Source organism: Canis aureus, chromosome 5 (genome assembly GCF_053574225.1).
Source record: "Canis aureus isolate CA01 chromosome 5, VMU_Caureus_v.1.0, whole genome shotgun sequence".
NCBI classification, from domain to species: Eukaryota; Metazoa; Chordata; class Mammalia; order Carnivora; family Canidae; genus Canis; species Canis aureus.
Window position 1 is genome coordinate 72,705,810 of NC_135615.1, and position 19,691 is coordinate 72,725,500.

General features: G+C 51.6%; 1 protein-coding gene, 1 long non-coding RNA gene and 4 other non-coding genes across 10 annotated transcripts; 5 read left to right on the top strand and 1 right to left on the bottom strand.

The window, feature by feature from the left end:
• Nucleotides 1-7,736: 7,736 nt before the first annotated feature.
• LOC144314565 (uncharacterized) lies at nucleotides 7,737-19,471 on the top strand. 5 transcript variants are annotated; one of them, XR_013380451.1, is made up of 7 exons: nucleotides 7,737-7,885; nucleotides 8,477-8,889; nucleotides 11,165-11,280; nucleotides 17,763-17,859; nucleotides 18,138-18,214; nucleotides 18,719-18,769; nucleotides 19,346-19,471. It is a non-coding gene; the product is annotated as an uncharacterized LOC144314565 (long non-coding RNA). The 5 variants fall into 5 exon arrangements; XR_013380452.1 differs by lacking the exons at nucleotides 7,737-7,885; nucleotides 8,477-8,889 and adding an exon at nucleotides 10,532-10,546; XR_013380449.1 differs by lacking the exons at nucleotides 7,737-7,885; nucleotides 8,477-8,889; nucleotides 11,165-11,280 and adding an exon at nucleotides 16,493-16,672.
• On the bottom strand, nucleotides 8,230-9,830 carry RAB42 (RAB42, member RAS oncogene family). Its single transcript, XM_077898865.1, has 2 exons — nucleotides 9,582-9,830; nucleotides 8,230-8,783 (listed from the first exon to the last, which is right to left on the bottom strand). The coding sequence occupies exons 1-2, from the start codon at nucleotides 9,818-9,820 to the stop codon at nucleotides 8,360-8,362; spliced, it is 663 nt and encodes a 220-aa protein (XP_077754991.1). The 5' UTR covers nucleotides 9,821-9,830; the 3' UTR covers nucleotides 8,230-8,359.
• Nucleotides 17,266-17,400, top strand: LOC144315018 (small nucleolar RNA SNORA16B/SNORA16A family). The gene has a single exon (XR_013380835.1). It is a non-coding gene; the product is annotated as a small nucleolar RNA SNORA16B/SNORA16A family (small nucleolar RNA).
• On the top strand, nucleotides 17,893-18,023 carry LOC144315022 (small nucleolar RNA SNORA44). Its single transcript, XR_013380839.1, has one exon. It is a non-coding gene; the product is annotated as a small nucleolar RNA SNORA44 (small nucleolar RNA).
• Nucleotides 18,241-18,373, top strand: LOC144315025 (small nucleolar RNA SNORA61). The gene has a single exon (XR_013380842.1). It is a non-coding gene; the product is annotated as a small nucleolar RNA SNORA61 (small nucleolar RNA).
• On the top strand, nucleotides 19,202-19,275 carry LOC144315030 (small nucleolar RNA SNORD99). Its single transcript, XR_013380846.1, has one exon. It is a non-coding gene; the product is annotated as a small nucleolar RNA SNORD99 (small nucleolar RNA).
• Nucleotides 19,472-19,691: the final 220 nt, after the last annotated feature.

The following is a 19,691-nucleotide window of genomic DNA, read 5'->3' on the forward strand; positions in this document are numbered from 1 at the left end:
GACAGGGTACATGGCTTCCAGCCTTTGAAAGGCCAGAGGGAGTTGAGGACAAGCAAGGCTGGATGTAGCTCTGTCAGCAGGTGGCAGCACCATTACTCATTTCTGTGAGGCCGAAAACCCAGGAATTTTTCTATTTTACTCCAAAGAAGGCCACACCATCAGTAGGAGTTTGAGTCCGGTCTCTCTGCCATAAGAATGGGGCAGAGTGACCTGTCCTCGTGAACGCCAAGCTGAAGAGGCATCCTGGTTTTGGCAAAGCCTTTTCTGACCCTCTCTTCTGGATCTCCTGGCATTCATCGTTGGTCCTAAGAAAGGACGGCAGTGACCTGGGGAAAAGCCAAGCCAGTCTGCGCAGGTGCATTGTCTGTTCTAGTTGCTGATACCCCTGATCTTGGTATTTTCACCATCCTGCAGAGGAAGCCAGGCCCCTAAGGCCTCCTGACCTTCTGTAACACCCGGCATCATCCTGTCCTGAGCCCAGCATAGCCCTTGTGAATTGTCAGGGTTCCTTGGGCTTCAGAGGGCATGGCTGTTTTATCCAGGGGTTACCAGCACGGGCACATCCTCCTTGCCCTGCTTTTCACTCCCTCCCACTCAGAATTTGACCCCAGAACCCCTCTCTTCAAGCCCGGTAGATCTCTTGAGGCTGTGCTGATGGTCCTGTTGCTCTTGGTCACGGTCTCAACATAGCATGCAGAGAGGCAGCCAGCTTCTCCCCTTCCTCCAGCATCACCTGTTGCCCAGGCACCAGGTCTCTTTTGTGGCCTCCAACCGGGAAGTGGATGTTGAAGGGTTTCACTTTTTCCTGAACCTCCCAGTGCCACTGAGCGACTCTCTCAAAGGATGTTCTGTTGGTGATCTCAAACAGCAAAAGGCCTCCTGCTGTGTTCCCAGATCAGGAGCAAGTCACTGATCTTGACAGCCAAGAAGGAATCAAGAGTTAGTTTTGAATCCTCCATTGAGGACAGAAAGGGACAAAGGAATTGGGGCAATTTAATGAAGAGAGCTGGGGTAGAGCCCAAAGTTCTCAATTCTTGATCAGCTGTGTGACAGGTAAGTGGCTTCATCTATCATGAGTTGTCCTACTTGTATGTAGAGAGGCTTATGCATTCAGCAAATATTTATAAGCTGGGCCTGGGCTTGGGCCTGTGCTGGGCAATGGGCTACACTGATGAATAAAAGCACAGGGAGCAGTCCTGCGATAGGGTGAGTGTAAAACTGGACTTGCCTGGGGCGCTTGGGGGGCTCAGTCAATTAAGCATCTGATTTGATTTTTGGCTCAGCTTGTGATCTCAGGCTCCTGGGATCGACCCTGCATGGGGCTTGGGCTCAGCATGAAGTCTGCTTGAGATTTTTCTTTTCCTCTGTCCTGTGTGCTTTCTCTTTCTCTCTCTGGAATAAATAGATACATCTTAAAAACAAAAACAAAGCAAAAAACCTGCCTCTGTGTGCCAGGGTGGCTCGTCATTTAGGTGTCTGCCTTCATCTCAGGTCATGATCTCGAAGTTCCAGGATCAACCTCTGAATCAGGCTCCCTGCTCAGCGGGGAGTCAGCTTCTCCCTCTGTGCCTCCCTCCGTTCCTGCACTCTCTCTGTCTCTCTTGCTCACTCGCTCTCAAATAAATAAAATCTTTAAAAGCAAAAACAAAAGAACCTACCTCTGTGCCTAGGGCTACAAAGGAGAGGTCGACAGGGTGAGAGAGGGAGTCTGACCAGCTGAGTTGAGTGACTCAGGTGAAGGCGTGGAGATCTCTGAGGGAGAGAGACCTGCCTGGAAGCCATCTCAAGCAGTGCTGTGAGGTGGATCAGGTCATGCAGGGCCTTGCAGGCCCCAGCAAGAGTGGGCTTTACCCAGAAGGTAGCGGGAGCAACTGCAGGCCCTTAATCAGATTTGTGTGTGGAGAAAAGGTCACTCTGGCCAGGCAGTGGAGAACGAATAGCTGGGAGGGGAAGAAGACAAGTGTGGAAGCGACAGATCCTTTAGAAGGCTGCTGCCTGATAGAGGTGGTGGTAGTGAAGTGGAGGGCAGGGGAAATCTGAAAGATGGTTGTGTGGTTCATGATCTTTGGTGGCTGTGTGTAGGGATACAGGACAGGGCATCACCATGTGATCTGTAAGGTCTCCTCTGACTTGGTGTGACCATCCCTGCTGCAGCTCAGCCCCACCCTGGGCACGAGGCTAAGTAACCACACCCACTTGACTGAGTCCCAGAGCCCAGCATGATGTGGAAGATAGGGCATTAGGGCCAATGGACTCCTGTGCTCCAGTGTCCTTGCAGAGGGTCCTTGTAGAATGCCTCCAGGTGCCATGTGCTCTGCTAAACACCTTCCATGGATAATCACATTGTGTTTTTCCCACAAGTCTGAAATAAGAATGTGCTTGGTATATGTCACTCACTTTAATTGTAGTATCATGTAATCCCAGGTTTCTGGGTGGAGGGTGGGGGCAAGACTTAAGGAGTTTAAGGAACTTACTCAGGTCACACAGCTTGCTTCAGTGCCAAGGCTTTAGCCAAGTCCATCTGACTCCGGAGCCTGCACTCTTAACTCTGCCTTAACTCCCCCTTAGTCCTATGGAGACAAAATGGGGGTGACCGAGAACAGCATATGCAAAGAACCAGAGGCGTAAAGGTCAGTGCATCAAGATGGCTCAAGCACAAGGTCTAACACTGGGAGAGGACGGCCAGAGATGAACAGGAAGTAAGCTCAAGAGGCGAGCAGCTTGCAGGTATAGTGGCAAGGTCCAGCACCCGGGCTTCAGAGGCTTGCATGTGCATGTGTGTGTGTGTGTGTGTGTGTGTGTGGTGTGTGTGCAGTGTGTCTGTCCGTCTTGCAGGGGTGGGTGTAGTGTAGGCAGCCCAGCAGACTGGCTTTGGGCTTCCCATCCCTCTTCTGCCTGAGTAATACCTTTTATTTTTTTTTTTAAGATTTTATTTATTTATTCATGAGAGACACAGACATAGGCAGAGGGAGAAGCAGGCTCCCTGTGGAGAGTCTGACGAGGGACTCGATCCCAGGACTCTGAGGTCACGACCTGAGCCAAAGGTCAGGTCAGTGAGCCACCCAGGTCACAACCTGAGCCAAAGGCTCAACCAGTGAGCCACCCAGGCATCCCTTTTTTTTTTTTTTCTTTTTTTAAAGATTTATTTATTTCTTTATTTGAGAGAGAGGAGAGAGTGAGGGCAGGGAGCAGAAGGAGAGAGAGGAAACTCAGTATAGAGCCCAGTGCGGGATTTGATCTCTGAGATCATGACCTGAGCCGAAATCAAGAGTCAGACACTCAACTGACTGAGCCACCCAGGTGACCCTGAGCAATACCTTTCATAATTGTTGGACATTTTAGGCCGAATAGAAAGACTCCCATCTGATAAAAGGATTCTGATGCTAAAAACAGGCATATAAACAGGTTGAAAACCATGCAGGTGCTAGGGACCGGTGGGGTTTTTGGTGGAGGACTAATGTCATTGTGTTGACATGTTAAAAGCCTTGCTCTGGCTGCCAGTGTAGAGAATGGAGTAGGAAGCAGGTGGGAGAGGGACCAGCCAGGAAGTTGCTGGAGTTATTTTGGGCTAGGAGTAAAAGAATATGGCGTGCGAGGTTTTCCTGAGAAAGTATTAACCAAAAGATAGAGGTAGAGGCTGGTTGCAACAACACAGGTGAGTTTTGAGGATACAGAAGTTGCCATTGGGACCAGAAAGCCATCCTGGAAAGTCCCCTGTACCTGCATGAGGTGAAGCGGGAAGGAGGCAGCTGAACTGGACCGAAGCCTTACAATTGCCTGTAGTTAGGAAAGAAATTAGGCCCTGGTGTCACCCACTGCAGCCCCGCATTTTACAGGTAAAAACATGAAGGTCTGGAGAGGTCATTATGACCTGTCTGAGGTCCCTGAGCAGGCCCCAACCCAGACCTATGCTCTTGGTCCGTTGTCCATCCTTCTCATGGGAGCCCTGGCCTTGAAACGCTACTGTCTAGTGGAGCAAAATAAGAGATAACAGAGCCTGAAATCTCCAGTTGTCCTGAAGACTCAGAGAAGGTATTGATACATTTGGTTAGGCCAAGCCTTGAAGGATGAACCAGAGTTTTGACAGAGATGGAGGAAGGACATTCTAGTGCAGGGTCTGACACGAGAAAGACCCAAAGGGAGTTTATTAGCAGAAGGAACTTAACATTATTGTGCACTTCACATACGTTGTCCTATTTAGTCCTCCAATAAAGCTTCAAGGTTGGAATTGTTCTTGTTTTACCATGAAGACCAAGGCTCAGAGGTAGAGGACAGAGGCTGGGTTCCCACCCAGACATCTTTAGTTCCAGCCTATGTGTGGAGGGTAGAATGTGTCTTCACTCTCCACCCACTAGGTTTCAGTGGCTCCCAGTATGGGTAGGGTCTTTGGAAAGGGTCCCATGGGTGGCCGACTGTCTCTTCAAAAGGGCAAAAGGCATGGACCCAGGCCTGAGAGCCTGACCTTGTCCAAGTCGCTGTGGCTGGAGGGTTTAGTCAGGGTGCGGCTTTGGAGACTGAGTTTTGCTTGCTCAGACTACTAGGGATAGACCCAAAGGGAATGATTCTGGAACTTCATCCTTAGTATGGAAGCAGAGCCCAGTTCACATCTCCAGAGGGGGGGTCACGATCTTCAAGAACTTCGTTAGAGCATGGAGCCCTTGTTATTTCCCCACAGTGTTTTTACTCTGTTCCTTTACAGTGATCAATAAAACCCTGAGGGGAAGAAGAGGACTTCCATTTTGTGGATTCCTACTGTGTGACCAGCACTACCTTTCATTTCTCACCTAAACCTTTCTAAAAGCCTGTGAGTTAGGTATTACCAGACTCATTTTCCAGAGAAGTCCACTGAGGCTTGCAGAGATGAAGTGAGTTCCCCGGGTCCCACAGTTACACATAGTGGAGCTGGGAGTTAGACCAGGCTTGACTGCAAAGCCCACCCTAGTTCAGGCAGCTGGGATGCTGTGGTTAAGAAGTGATACTTATCTGAGGCCAATCCCGTCACCCCAGGTAGAAGGGAGAGGGCTGGGGGCCATCCAGTGGAAGGGAACCGCGCAAAGCCCGGGGCTGCAGGTGGTTGGGAATTTGTCAGGGCAAAGTGGAGGGTTGAGGTGGTGTGGGGAGGCAGCACCCACCAGCTCTGGGAGGGCCAGGACTATGGGGAGAGGATTTGAGTTATACTCTGCGGTGATACGGAGCCAGGGAAGGAAACTGGGAAGGGGAGCACCCATGTCAAATGTACTTTAAAAACTTCCCTCTGGGGCACTGCGGGTGCTGAATCAACAGGGGCTACCCTACAGGCCTCGAGGGAGGTGGCCCAGCCTACACCAGAGACTGCAGGGCCTGACCTGTGACAGCAGTGGCACCCAGCATGGAGGCTGCTTCTGAGCTGCACTGGGAGGAGAGTCAGGGCTGCCAGGTGGGTCTGCCCCGCCACTGCTCTTCTCTGCTCTTCCTCTAGCCACTGGGCTGGGCAGGGCTGCTTCCTTCTGCTACCAGAATTCTACCCATCGAAGCCACTTGCAGTCTCCAGAGGTTTTGCGACACTGAGAGGGGTTTGTGAGGTTGGGACCAGGGCCCTGAGACACAAGGTAGGACCTTCTGGGCCTGGCCCGAGGCAGTGGACAAGGCTGTTGGAACACTCAGTTGGCCTGGTTTTAGCAGCTGAGCCACATCAGTTTGCCATCATGGACTTTAAGGTCCATGTCTATGAAATGGACGGCTCAGCCCCACCTCACAGGGGTTAATAAGCCATAGAAAGAGCCCACAATGCATGAGCTCGTGTGTGTAGTAGGAATTCACATAATGCCTCATTTAATCCTCACAACACCCCTGTGAGATCGAAACTACTGTTCTCCCCATTTAACAGATGGAAAACTGAGGCTGAGGAGCCTTAGAGATGTGACTGCAGCCTGCTGAACAGTCTTCCAGGGGAGGCATCTGGGGACAGTGGGCAACATCTTCTTGGAGAGGGACCCAGTCTTGGGTGGGCCTGGGCTTCAGGCTTGTCCTCTGGTGGCCAGATAGGATTTGGACAGGGGAAAAGTCAGTTTTTTCTTCCTCTCTTTAGGGATTTGGGTCGGTTCTGAACACCTGACAGCAAACTCCTCACCTCCATCCTCAGGACCAGCTGCTCATCTCCCAAACAAGCTCTGGTTTACACTGTACTCCTATCAGGGAAGCTCAGAGATGAGAAACCACAGACCAAGCTGAAGGTCACTCCCTGCTTGTTCATTTAAAGTAGCTCAGATCTCCAGTAAATTACTAGAAAGAGCCCAGCTCTTTACCTGTCCCTTGCCTTGGGACTTCTCCCTCTGCTTACTGGCTTCAGTTAACCTCACTGGGCCTTAGTCTGCACATCAGTAAAATGGAATAGTAGTACCTACCTCACATGGACATAAGTCCTCCATGTTGGCCACTGCTCCTCATGCCCAGACCTGCCTCTTAGCTTGGCCCCTCTCTTCCCTCCCCCAGCTCTCAGCTCAGGGAGGCCCTCCTGTCCCATCTCTCACACCTGTCTCCAAGATCTGTGGGCCTCTGGCACTTTTACAACTGGAATTTAGTTCACTTATTTACTCATTTTTTTTCTCTCTCCCACTAGAATGTCAACCCCAGGGGAGCTTTTCTTTTCTTTTTTTCTTTATTCTTATATATATATATTTTTAAAGATTTATTTATTTATTCAGAGAGAGAGAGAGAGAGAGAGGCAGAGACACAGGCAGAGGGAGAAGCAGGCTCCATGCAGGAAGCCCGACGAGGGACTCGATGCCGGGACTCCAGGATCACACCCTGGGCTGAAGGCAGGTGCCAAACCACTGAGCCACCCAGGGATCCCCCAGGAGAGCTTTTCTGTCATGTTCGCTGCTGCATCCTCAGAGCTCAGAACAGAGTAGATGCTTATTAAAACAAAACAAAACAAAACACAAACAAGTCATACCCCTCTCCCTCTCCAAGTGGTGAAATGAGGGTAACTGCCAACCTTGCAAGACTATCTTAAGGATGAGTGATGTTTTAAAAGAGGAGGCGGTGCATGGGGAGACCCACCCTGGCTCAGCCCCTTGGAGAGGAAGCTAAGAAACCCACCCTGACTGGAAATCTCCCAAGAACCCTTGAAGAAGGGATAATCAGTCATATGATACTGAGGAGGAATCTGGGACCGATTAGCTCCCCAGGTCACAAAGTGAGTGACTGTGTTTGTGGTCTTTATTGTGCCCACTGGCACAATGGCCCCTCCTCTACACTTGCTCATATTACCAACATAAACCCCATCTCCAGGAAGCCTTCCCTGATTGCCCTAGGACATTCTCTGCCTAGCAGCGCCTGTTCCCCTGGAGGCAATTTCTGAGATGAGGATTAGTGGGCTGACATTGATTAGAGGATTGTTGAGATCAACACCTGTTTGGGGGAGGAACTGTAGGAAGTGGGACTGAGCAGAGGGAGACTTTAGCTGTGAGGTAAGAACAATGGGCTCAATCAGCCCCCTGAAGAGTGATGATGCTGGGTTTGACCTTCAGAGCTGGGGCAAGAGAGCCAGGCCTCTACCCCTCAGTAGATCAACAGATCAACACTGGATGCAGTCAGCCCTGAGGGGTAGGCAGTTCCCGGAGGGTGCTGTGAGCACAGCATCATCACTGTCATCACCGTTAAGAGCAGCACTCCCAGCAGCTGGGGGAGGGGGGGTATTGGAAGTGGGAGGAGGAGGCTGTGGGTGTCCGCTATTTCCTAGCGTCCTCTATTGTCTGACCTAGGATGCTCGCTTGCCTTCATCCCTGCCTCCCAGATCCAGATCCAGCGCCCGGCCTTGGAGACGGGGCACTGGGCAGCAACCCTGAGTTCCAAGGCACACTTTAAGACTCATCCAAGTCTGAGGACCTAAGGAGGCTCCCAGGTAGGCTTGCCCTGAAATTCCTCGCCCGTATGGCAGCGTCCAGACTCAGTGCGTCTCAGCGTCCAAGCTCAGGAGCACTGCCAGAAATGTCACAGAGGAGAAAGGGTGGTGAGGACAGTTCTTGTCATTCAGTTCTTATGGTATGGCTGGCTCTGGCTGAGCATGTCCCCCCATCCATTGTCTCATTTTCACACACCCTCCCAACCCCCACTGTGGCAAGAGCCCCACTGACAACTGAGGAAACATGCTGAAGGACTCTGAAGGACATGAAGCTGCACACCTGGCTTCTTAGAGCTTTCTAGCAGAAAGGGGCTGAGCTCTGAAACCCCAGAATCCAGGAGGTGTGACTGCTAGGATAGTTTATATTAACCCTTTGGATACATCCTGCCATTTGCTCTCAAGAAAGATATTGACACTCCCCATCCCAGCAGCACTTTTGAGGTTGGCACTGCTATAACCCTTTCCCTCCCACAGTCAACACTGGCAAGGACCTGGGGGCTGCTGTCTTGGGGGGGCCCTGGGGACTTGGGTCTTGTGGATGAGCCGGACACCCCCCCAATCCTCCTCCATCTTGATGTCCCCCTGCTCCAGGGCCTGCTGGATGGAGTCAGCAATGGTGTTGAAGGCCAGGTCCACATTGCAGTTATTTTTAGCAGAGGTCTCCATGAAGGCCATGCCCAGGGAGGCAGCCAGCTCCTCCGCCTCCTGAGCAGAGACACAGCGGGTGCTCCGCAGGTCACTCTTGTGGCCAATCAGTAAGAAGATCACTTTGTCGGGGCCCTGAGTGGCTATAACCTCCTGATGCCAGTCGCAGATATGTTCAAAAGACTTCCTGTTTGTCACATCGAAGACCAGTAGGACACCCACCACATTTCGGTAGAAGGACCTGGTGATGCACCTGAAGGAGAGGGAGTGAGCTGGGAGACGTCTATACCTTCAAGGCCCCCCAAAAGGCAGGGCTTTCCCTGCGCCCAAGCTCCTCATAGCTCCCTACACACTGCCAGGTACTTCTCTGATCCGGTGTCTGTCTCTCACAATATAGTGCCTGTGTCTCAGCCATGGAACAAGCTCGAGTCACATCCTCTCTGGACCATTCCTCCATTTCTGGAGGAAAAGGGATGTTTTCCTGGAGCGCTTTTTTTTTTTTTTTTTTTTTTTTTTTTAATGATAGTCACACAGAGAGAGAGGCAGAGACACAAGCAGAGGGAGAAGTAGGCTCCGTGCACCGGGAGCCCGACGTGGGATTCGATCCTGGGTCTCCAGGATCGCGCCCTGGGCAAAGGCAGGCGCCAAACAGCTGCGCCACCCAGGGATCCCTTTCCTGGAGCTTTTTACAGCTTTTTGCTTCCAGTTCTCTGCCTGGCCAACTCCTAAGGCATGCTTCCAGGCTACCCCAACCCTCTCCTCCTTTCCCGTGTCTCTGATCCTTCTCGCTCTGCTCTAGTGGGCTCTCTCAGCAGCCAGGTCACCCATCCCTCGGGTCTCCGTGGCAGGGCCCTTGCGCCCTCCCAGCGCCAGGGTGTCAGGCCTCTGGGTGAGGGGCTTGGCCCACCGGCTGCATCTGTGGGACGAACGACTCCACGTGGAGGGCCAGAGACCAGGGCAGGGGCCCCCAGGTCTGTACCTGGACCACTGAGGCCGAGCCCTCTGGGGGGACTGCCTCCCCCCCAGGTCCCTCATCCCGCCCCGCCCGCACCTGAAGCGCTCGTGGCCCGCCGTGTCCCAGAGCTGCAGCTTGACGCGCGGCCCGGCCCGCAGCTGCAGCATGCGGCTGTAGAACTCGACGCCCACCGTGGGCGCCGGCTCGGGCTCGGGCTCGGGCTCCGGGGTCCCGGGCGCGCCCGCCACGTAGCGCCGCAGCAGCGACGTCTTGCCCACCGCCGCGTCCCCCAGCAGCGCGATCCGGAACTGGTAGCGGCAGCCCCCCGCGGCCATGGCCTGGGTCCCGCCGCCCCGCCGCCCCGCCGCCCCGCCGCCCAGCCTTCGGTGGCCACCTGCCCCGCCCCGCCGTCGGAGGCTGGCAGCCAGGCCCCGCCCCCTCGCCGCCCCGCCCCGCCCCGCCCCGCCCCCGGAGCCCAGCTCCTTGCCCCGCCCCTCAGCCCCGGGCGGCAAGACCCTGGGCACGTTCCCGTCCTCTCTGCGGGCCCCAGTTTCGTCCTCTAGTAACCCCTACTACGCGGGATGGGAGATTAAAGAAGGCAATGTGGGGAGGAGGACGAGCGAGGCCCGAGAACCAGACAGGCCCTGGCCCGAGCTTAACGCCCCGAGCGTCCAACAGTCTCCCCCGGGCCGGCTTCTCTCAGCCCCACGCTCCGGGCAGTTCCCTGGTTGGGCCCCTGCGGCTGGAGCTGGAGACACTAGTCTAGAAAGTTGGTGGCTTACAGGTGCCCCTTCCCCACCCAGGTGATCCTTTCCCGGAGCCCCACTGGCCCTGGCGCAGGGCCTCCCAGGGCCTTCCGTTCAATGGTCAGGTTCAATGTTCAACAGCCCCCCCCCCCCACCCCCCCCCCCCCGAGTCCTCAGCACCTGCCCGGGCTAGGCCTCAGGGCTCAGGGAGAGATGCCAACAGGGCTGGTAAGCAGGCGGACATAGGCGAAAGCCATTCCAGAGGGAGTGCAACTGGCCTGTGGAGCGGACAACTTACATTTATGAGGCCAGAGGGTCAGTTCTTCACGCTCAGCGGGCAACAACTTTGAGAGGGCCATAGTGTGCCCATTTTAGAGCCAAGGAGACTGAGGCTTGTCTCAGGTCACAGAGCAGAGCTGAGACTCACATATGAGTTTGTCTCACTCTTCATTACCCCTTGAGCCCACAAAGGGGACTGCAAACCAAGTACCTAGAGGACGGAACACAGTGATCAGGTCCCACTTGGGTTAGTGGCAAGGGTAAGCCATCTCCAAGAGCCAGTCTACCCTCTCCAGTCAGGGCCAAGGTTGGGTTTCTGCTAGTCCCAAAACAGTTCCTCTGTTGGTTTACTTTATTTTTTTTAAAGATTTTATTTATTTATTCATGAGAGAGAGGCAGAGACCCAGGCAGAGGGAGAAGCAGGCTCCCTGCAGGGAGCCTGAAGTGGGACTCCATCCTGGGACTCCAGGATCATGCCCTGACCCGAAGGCAGACGCTCAACTGCTGAGCCACCCAGGCGTCCCTCCTCTGTTGGTTTAATCTCACTGTGCACTGTGGGTGGACTTTACCAGTTTCACTTGTTTTGGCAAATTTGTGGTGAGAGAAAATCCTCACTATTGCAAAGTATCAAATCATCATGTTTCCTTCTCACAGAACCTTGCAAGATGTTGCTATTCTGGTCATATTTACAGATGAAAAAATTGAGACTCAGAGAGTGACCCTGAGGTTCCAGCGTCACTAAGGAAGACTAGCTGCCAACTTTTCTCAAGGTCAAAGCCTTTTTTGCTATTTCTGTTTCTGTCTGGACAGGTTGAGGATCTGGGAAGGCCCAGATTTTCTTCTAGCTATTTTTTAAAATGTATGTATGTATGTATGTATGTAAATAAGTAAGTGATGTCTACACCCAAAGTGGGGCTTGAATTCATGACCCCTAGATCAAGAGTCACATGCTCTACCAACTGAGCCAGCCAGGTGCCCTTCTTCTGTTTAACTCCTAACAAATCAATAACAAGCCATTTTGACAGGTCTCCACGTAATCACCTGCATGGTAGAGCCGAGAGGGGCCCCTATCTCTGCTCATCCCCCACCTCTAGGAGTAGTAGAGAGAGAGGAGCCTGAGAATCCAGGAACCCTGAGGAGCCTCAGGAAAAGTGTGTTCTGGGAAGAATCCTTCCTGCCAGCTTCGCCCAAATCAGCCTGCCCCACTGATGCCTCGATCGAGATATTTTCTCTGTCTCACTCTGTTTAGCTGGAAAAATATATTTCTTTAAGATTTTATTTATTTATTCATGAGAGACACACAGAAGCAGAGACACAGGCAGAGGGAGAAGCAGGCTCCATCCTGGGGATCTCAGGATGCTGGGATCACAACCTGAGCTGAAGGCAAGATGCTCAAACACTGAGCCATCCAGATGCCCCTGAAAAAATATTTTGTGTCAAGTCCCTAGGATGCCTCTGGCCCCTTCTTTACCCACCACTGGTACTCTGAGCTCCAGCCATGCTGAACATCATTCCTCCTCTCAGCCCTCTGCTGGAAACACTCTTCTCCTCTTCAAAGGGCTAACTCCTACTTCAGACCTTAGGTTAGATCCCTGTCCCTCAGGAAGCCTCTCACTGGCCAATGAGGTCACATGCTCTTCTGTCCACTGCAATAGCTATCTCCTTCCTAGGTTACTTGAGGGCAGACATGAATGGTTGTATCCTCAGTGTGTAGCACAAAGGAGGAACTCAGCAAATAGTTATGCTCGAAAGGATGAATGAAAGTGGGTAAGTGCTATTGAGTCATTAATTAATTCAGTCAAATCCCACAAAAGGGCTGGACTGAGGGAGCTACAGGGTCAGCATTGCCTCCTGCAGGATGCTGGGTCTCCCAGGAAAAGTAAGAGCTAGGGAGTTCCAGGAGGAAGGGCGCTCCAGGCAGGAGCAGCTGGAGCAGAGGCAGAGGGGCCTGAAACAGCTTGAAATGCAGTTTGAACCCAGCATTCCCAGAAGCCTTTGTGGTCAGCACATGGGCAGTGCACTGTCAGCATTCAACTCTTTGAACTTCCTCTCTCAGACACTCCCGCTGTGGGCCAGGGTCAGGTGCCTGCCCCCCCACCCCCACCCCCACCCCCCAGCATCTAGCCCCAGAATCCAGATGTCAGCAGACCTTGCCAGAGACTCTCACTATGTGACTAGGGGTGGGGCCAGTGATGTTTCCTCCCTACCCTGCTTCCCCTTCTGCTAAGTAAGCAAGTCATAGAGCCCACCTCACAAAGTAGTTCTGGAGAACATGCAACACAGCAGGCGAGTTGTACACATTTGTATGAGATCTAGGTGGTCTTGGCCAAGTTTTATTCAGTAATTAATTCATTTATTTGTTTTGTTTTAAAATATTTTTTTAACTTTTTTTAACTTTTTATTTATTTATGATAGTCAGAGAGAGAGAGAGAGAGAGAGAGAGAGGCAGAGACATAGGCAGAGGGAGAAGCAGGCTCCATGCACCAGGAGCCCGACGTGGGATTCAATCCCGGGTCTCCAGGATCGTGCCCTGGGCCAAAGGCAGGCGCCGAACCGCTGCGCCACCCAGGGATCCCAATTTGTTTTGTTTTAAAATATTTTATTTATTTAGTCAACAGAGAGAGAGCACAAGCAGGGGGAGTGGTGGGCAGAGGCAGAGGGAGAAGCAGGCTCTCCACTAAGTACACAGCCAAGTAGAGATGGATGCAGGGCTTGATCCCAGGACCCTGGGATCATGACCTGAGCCGAAGGCAGATGCCCAACCAACTGAGGCACCCAGGTGTCCCTAATTAACTAATTTACATTGTAATTATTTGAGAAGTGCTAACTATCTTTTATATACCAGGCACTTACACAGCAATGAAAATTAAAAAAACAAACAAACACAATTCCTGTTTGGGGGAGCTCACGTTGTAATGGGGAAGACAAAATAAATCCATACATAACATGATAGCAAAATGCCACAAGTGCTATAAATAACCAAGGGCAGCCCGGGTGGCTCAGCGGTTTAGCGCCACCTTCAGCCTAGGACGTGATCCTGACGACCTGGGATTGAGTCCCGCGTCAGGCTTCCCGCATGAAGCCTGTGTCTCCCTCAGCCTGTTTCTCCCTCTGCCTGTATCTCTGCCTCTCTCTCTCATTAATAAATAAAAATTTTAAAAAATCTTAAAAAAATAAATATCAAGCAAGCAGGACAATGGCTTGAAGGGTGACAGGGTGCTGTTTCAAAACAGGGTATTCTGAGGAGGTGACTAGAACAGAAAACCAGGGGCTGTGAGGAAGTGAGTAGTGTGGTTGTCTGTGATATCCAGAGGATAGTTCCAGGCAGGAAGAACAGCAAGAGCAAAGGCCCTGAGCTGGGACCAGGCAAGGGGAGAGAATAATGAGGAAGCAAGTGGTGAGTGATGAGGGTAGAGAGGAGGAGGAGTCAAATAAATTATCTGTGGCTTCAGAGGCCATCGTGGGACTTCAGCTTTTATTCCAACTGTCTTGCAAAGTCAGTGGTGATTTCGGAGCAGGTGAATAATTTAGTGTAAATTTTTTATTGGTTATGTTTTCTATTTTTATATCTTAATGGAGGTATAAATGACACACAGTAAACTGTACATATTATAGAGTACAATGTAATCAGTTTTGATGCAACTGTGCATCCATGAAACCATTACCACAATCAAGATAATGAACATATATCACCTCATGTCCTTTTTATTTTTATTTATTTATGTATTTGTTTTAAGTAACCTCCATGCCCAGTGTGGAGCCCAACACAGGGCTGAACTCATGATCCTGAGATGAAGACCTGAGCTCACATCAAGAGTCAGACACTTGGGACGCCCGGGTGGCTCAGTGGTTGGGCATCTGCCTTCAGCCCAGGGCGTGATCCTGGAGTCCAGGGATCCAGTCCCACAGCGGGCTCCTTGCATGGAGCCTGTGTCTCCCTCTGCCTATGTCTCTGCCTCTGCCTATGTCTCTGCCTCTCTCTGTGTATCTCATGAATAAATAAAATCTGAAAAAAAATTAGAACACAAAAAGCACAAAGCATAAATAAATGGACATACTGGACTTCATGAAAATTAAAAACTTGGGACGCCTGGGTGGTTCAGTGTTGAGCATCTGCCTTTGGCTCTGGGCATGATTCTGGGATCCGGGATCGAGTCCTGCATGGGGCTCCCTGCAGGGAGCCTGCTTCTCCCTCTGCCTATGTCTCTGCGTCTCTCTCCCTCTCTCTGTTTCTCATGAATGAATGAAGGAATGAATGAATGAAGGAAGGAATAAATAAATAAATAAATAAATAAGAAAATTAAAAACTTTTGGTCTTTAAACACGGTAGCTGGTGTGTTGAGACCAGACTATGGGGGAGACCTGCAGAATCAGGGAGACTAATTAGGAGGCCAATGTAGTTGTGAGTCCACAATGAGAGCGTCAGTGGAGGTAGTAAGGGACGGGCTTACCATCCTATTTATTTATTTTTTAATTTACTTATGATAGTCACAGAGAGAGAGAGGCAGAGGAAGAAGCAGGCTCCATGCACCGGGAGCCCGACGTGGGACTCGATCCTGGGTCTCCAGGATCGCGCCCTGGGCCAAAGACAGGCGCTGAACCGCTGCGCCACCCAGGGTTCCCGGGCTTACCATCTTAAAGGTGGAGGACACAGGATTTGCTGATGGATTAGAAGTGGGACGTTAGAGAAAGAGGAGACCAGGGTCACTCCAAAGATTTACCGAGATGGGGAAGAGCAGGTGTGGGGGAGGGAAGCCTGTGTTCTGAGAAGCTTATTTACTAGCCACGTACAGGTGTCCAAGAGGCTGCAGGTTGGAAGGTGTGGAGCTCAGGGGACAGGTGAGGCTGGAGAAGCACATCTGGGAGTCACCAGAAAGCTTCTGGCCCTCTCAGAGTCTGTTGCTTTTTCCATAAATGAGAATGATAGTAGTACCCACTTTTTAAAGTGTATATTAAGGATAAAAATGAAAGAATAGTTTAAGCACAGAATAGGTATTTACTTCTTGACAACTTGTTTTACACTGATGCTGGCTCATTCCATGGACAAAACAAATGGATGGCACAGTGCACAGTGACTCTGCGTGAGGTCTCTGCGGTGGACTCGAGGATTCCTGTCCTTATGTCATTAGCTACCTGGGTGATGCATGCCTCAGTTTTTTTATCTGTAAAGTGGGCATAACCGTAATACCGACACGCGGGGTTATTATGAGAACTAGCTGAGATAACGGAGCATAATTTACGCGGCGCTCAGTAAAGGTGTTTATGTATTAGCGGAAGAGGCAAGTGTTGCACAAATAACGCGGTCAGCCTCCGCACTCGGTCGCCTCCTCCGCCCAAAGACGCCCTCCGAGCGGCCCCTCCCCACTCGGCGGCTCGGCGGCGGCTCCCGGCGGTCGGCGCGAAGTCCTGTCGCTGTCCACAGCGTCACCTCCCGGCTTCGGAAGCCTGACGGAACTGCAGCGGACACGGCGGCTCCGCTTCACCGTGAGCCCAGGGCCCGGGGCCGGGCGCCCAGGGAGCGCAGAGCGCGGCGGAGCGCGGCTCCAGCCTCGGCCGAGAGGACTCCGCACGCGGTTAGGGCTGCGAGCGGGACCCGGCGCCTGAGGGCGGGCGGACTACAACTCCCAGCGGTCTGCGCGGCGCTTTGCTCCTTTTGTCGCGCGGCCGCCAGGGGCGAGGCCTATATAAGCCCCCAGCTGCGGCGCGGCCGTCCTTTTTCCCAGCCGCCGTGGTGCTGGCAAGTCTTGGCGCCGAGCCGCTGCTCTGCCGCAACGCACGCCCATCCTCCCCCCACCCCGCCTTGGCGTCGCCGCCATTGGCCCCGCACGCACCGCAGCCTCTGGCCGAGGCCACGGGATGTTGGGAGCGGCTCGGAGCTGCCGGGCCTCCCGGCCTGCTGGGACTAAGGCCCGGAAGGCCGGGTCGGCCGCATGCGCGGTGAGAAGGGCCGGAGCCCGGCGGGGCCGCACATGCTCCGGCGACGGGTGAGTAACGGCAGTCCTGGGCCTGAAGTGGCTTAGTTGGGGAGACGCCGCTCTGGGGTGTTCACCAGGACTTCAGATCTGAAGTTGAATCTGCCGATTACAGCTACCCGTTGGGTGACTTTGGGGAAGTAGCTTCACCTGTCATCTGGCTGCACAGCAGGTTGAGGAGTTCATGCAGGTGGATTAAACGATAGGGTTTCTAGGGGTCACGTTTTAGAGCCCTTGAGGTCCTAATTAGTAGGTAACTTAATTGGTCTTAACGTATTTGTAAGATAAATGGTCCTGTGTAGATTAAATGAGACAAAACTGGTACATAGTAAAATAAAAGTGGTAACTGGGACTATCTGTTCTCAGGATTCCTCGCTGACTCTGTCCGTAGAGCATGTGACTTTTTTTCCCCCAGATTTTTTTGAGGGAGCACGGGGAGCCCAACCGGAGGCTCCATCCCAGGACTCTGGGATCATGGCCTGAGCCAAAGGCAGCCACTAGCCACCCAGGCGCCCCAGAGCACGAGACTCTTTATCTCAAGGTTGTGAGTTGATCCCTAAATCTCGATTTAAAAAATAATTTGTCTTTGTCTGGCTGGAACTGAGGACGGGAAGATCAAGACTTAACCTGAGCTGAGCACCCCCAGGCGCCCCAAGGGTATCTTCTCTTTATTTGGTCGCCAGTATATTTCAGTAGATAAATTCCAGTTGGGCAGTAGTGCGTGGCTTTTATGGGAGTCTGACCGTTGGACAGCAGTTGGGGCGGTCTTGGGACCTGAATTGCCCTGGCCCTTATCGAAGCTGCAGCTGCTTCCACATAGCTGCTGTGGTCAAAAAGGAGCCCAGAGTGACAGTTTTCCTTGACGGTCGCCGTTCTGTTTGATGTAACTGATCTGCAACATTTCAGGAAAAGACAGTTCCTGTTGAACCTTCCATTTCTCAGGTATAGGTGGAGTCCTTTATTAAAATCGACAGGTTTCCAGAGGCTAGCAGGAACATTCTGTTGATGGGGCCTCGCATATAGTTATTGTCAAAATAAAACTTTTGGGAAGTAAGTTGCTGAGACCAAAAGCCAGTATGGAGGCCAGGGGAGCGGTTTGGACAGGTGTACTGGGAAAATCTAGAGGCATGTGGCACAGATCTCAGCAGTGCTTTGGGTCACTGCCTTGAACGGTGTAAGGCATAAGTACCAGGTTCAAAAACCACACCTTGGATTCTGAAGACGAAGACCATGAGAAGGGAACAGTAAGATCATTCAGGACAACTGTTTTCTCATCTTAGCTGTGCCGGCTGAAGATTCCAGGATGACTTTGAAGTTGAGCTTTCTGGTGAGGATTCTGGGGTCATGACTGATGGAACACAACCACCTCGGGACCTGGTAGGTCTCTGGGAACTACCTGATGGGTCAGTTCAGCATGTTTCCAAGGGCTGTGGCCGGTTGTGGCCATGGGATCTCCAACTGCATGCGAGAGCAACTTGGAGAGACTTTGACAGCACAGGTCAGCATAATACCTGCAGCTGCCACTCGCCTTTCCTATAACCACTCAGGACCTGGGCCAGAAGCCTTCTGCCCCAGTCTAGGTGTTTCTGTAAATGTCCATGTGGTTGGGTGTACTGGATCAACTTTGTTTAGAGCTTTCACACTTTTCTCTGCAGGCTGCCCCCAAGTGTCCTGGCAGCGTCTGTAACTGAAGAATCCAAGGATACCAAGGTGTTGCTGTCCTTTAGACAAGGTAAGTTAGATGTTGAAGACAGCCTGACCCTCCGGTTCCCTTTCCCATCGGATCTGAACGCTGGTCTTGGTGGTCGTAAAAGGAGGAAAAGGAAAAGTGAATCTGGCCCTGCAGTGCTTATAGTCTGGTATATAGCTTGTGGGCTAGTTTCAAACAAGGTTTGAATTCTCTTTAAACTGGTTTCCTCTTCTCTAAAATGTGATTGTCTTAGGCTCTTTTTTTTTTTTTTTTTTAAGATTTTATTTACTCATGAGAGACAGACCTAGGCAGAGGGAGAAGCAGGCTCAATCCCAAGACCCTGGGATCATGACTTGAGCCAAAGGGAGAGGCTCAACCACTGGGCCACTCAGGTGCCCCAATAATCTTAGGCTTAAAGGGGGGATGTATGTAAAGCTCCAGGCAGCTGTAGTGCTTGCTGACTTAATTCTGTGTTTGATAAATATCAATGGCTTTCTTGTCTCTTGATTGAGTGTCCTTTTCAGTTGCGGTTTTTTTTTTTTTTAGATCTGTTCCCAGTAAAGTTGCCCTTGTCTGTGATTATGGATCCATAGTCGGGTAAGTTGGCTACCTGAAACTTCCATAGCTTCCTTGCAGCTTTGAGTAGTGCTTGAGCTTTGTGAATCCTGAGTAGTGTAGTGAATCAGTATAAGCCTACTCAGGCCTTTGGGAAAGTGTTAGCTTTTTCATACATCATTTACACCTGACCTCCCTGTGTGCCCTACTGGCTGTTAATAGCCAGAAGATAAAAATTTGCCCACTCTGTTGGAAGGCCAAGAGCACATGTGCTAGGAGTAGAAGATACCAGATGCCAAAGCCCTGCACCTTTGGTGGCAAGGGCTGGTTGCTGTGAGTGTACTGTAGTGGTTTGAGCTCATGCTGAAGTTTGGGGAAACCTCAAAACATGGAATCTTACTGGCCCCTGTCCTGGGAGAATGGGAGATGGGTTGGGTAAAAACAGATAGTTCATCTAGCAGGTTTTTTAGGCTGACTGGTCCAGGATGAAACCTAATCTGAGTGGACATCTATGGATGATAAATGCGGATATGGGACTGAGACCAGCTCTTCAGAAAAACCCAGTGTGGCATTAATTAATTGGGGATGTTAACACGCTGGCTTATACTTCCTTTTTAGGAGAGAAACACTATGGGATGAGGCAAGTTGAAAGACAACAGATGATTTTAGTGAAGAATCACAACCTCTGTATTTCTGTGAATGCTGGCACAGGGCATGTAAGTGACCAATAAAAAATTTGGAGTATGTTTGTGTCTTGTCTTATCTTTTTTTTTTTTTTTAAGATTTTTAATTTTCTCTATTCAGAGACAGGCACAGGCAGAGGGAGAAGCAGGCTCCATGCAGGGAGCCTGATTGGACTCGATCCTGGGTCTCCAGGATCACGCCCCGGGCTGTAGGCGGCACCAAACCACTGCGCCACCAGGGCTGCCCTGTGTTTTAATGTCTCTTGAATTGCTGGATATTC

Bases quoted from the DNA above. Each gene is read 5' to 3' on its own strand.
- RAB42 (XM_077898865.1), bottom strand. From the start codon at position 9,820: ATGGCCGCGGGGGGCTGCCGCTACCAGTTCCGGATCGCGCTGCTGGGG. The intron at 8,784-9,581 runs GTGCGGGCGGGG...CCTCTCCTTCAG, and splicing joins GCGGGCCACGAGCGCTTCAG to GTGCATCACCAGGTCCTTCT.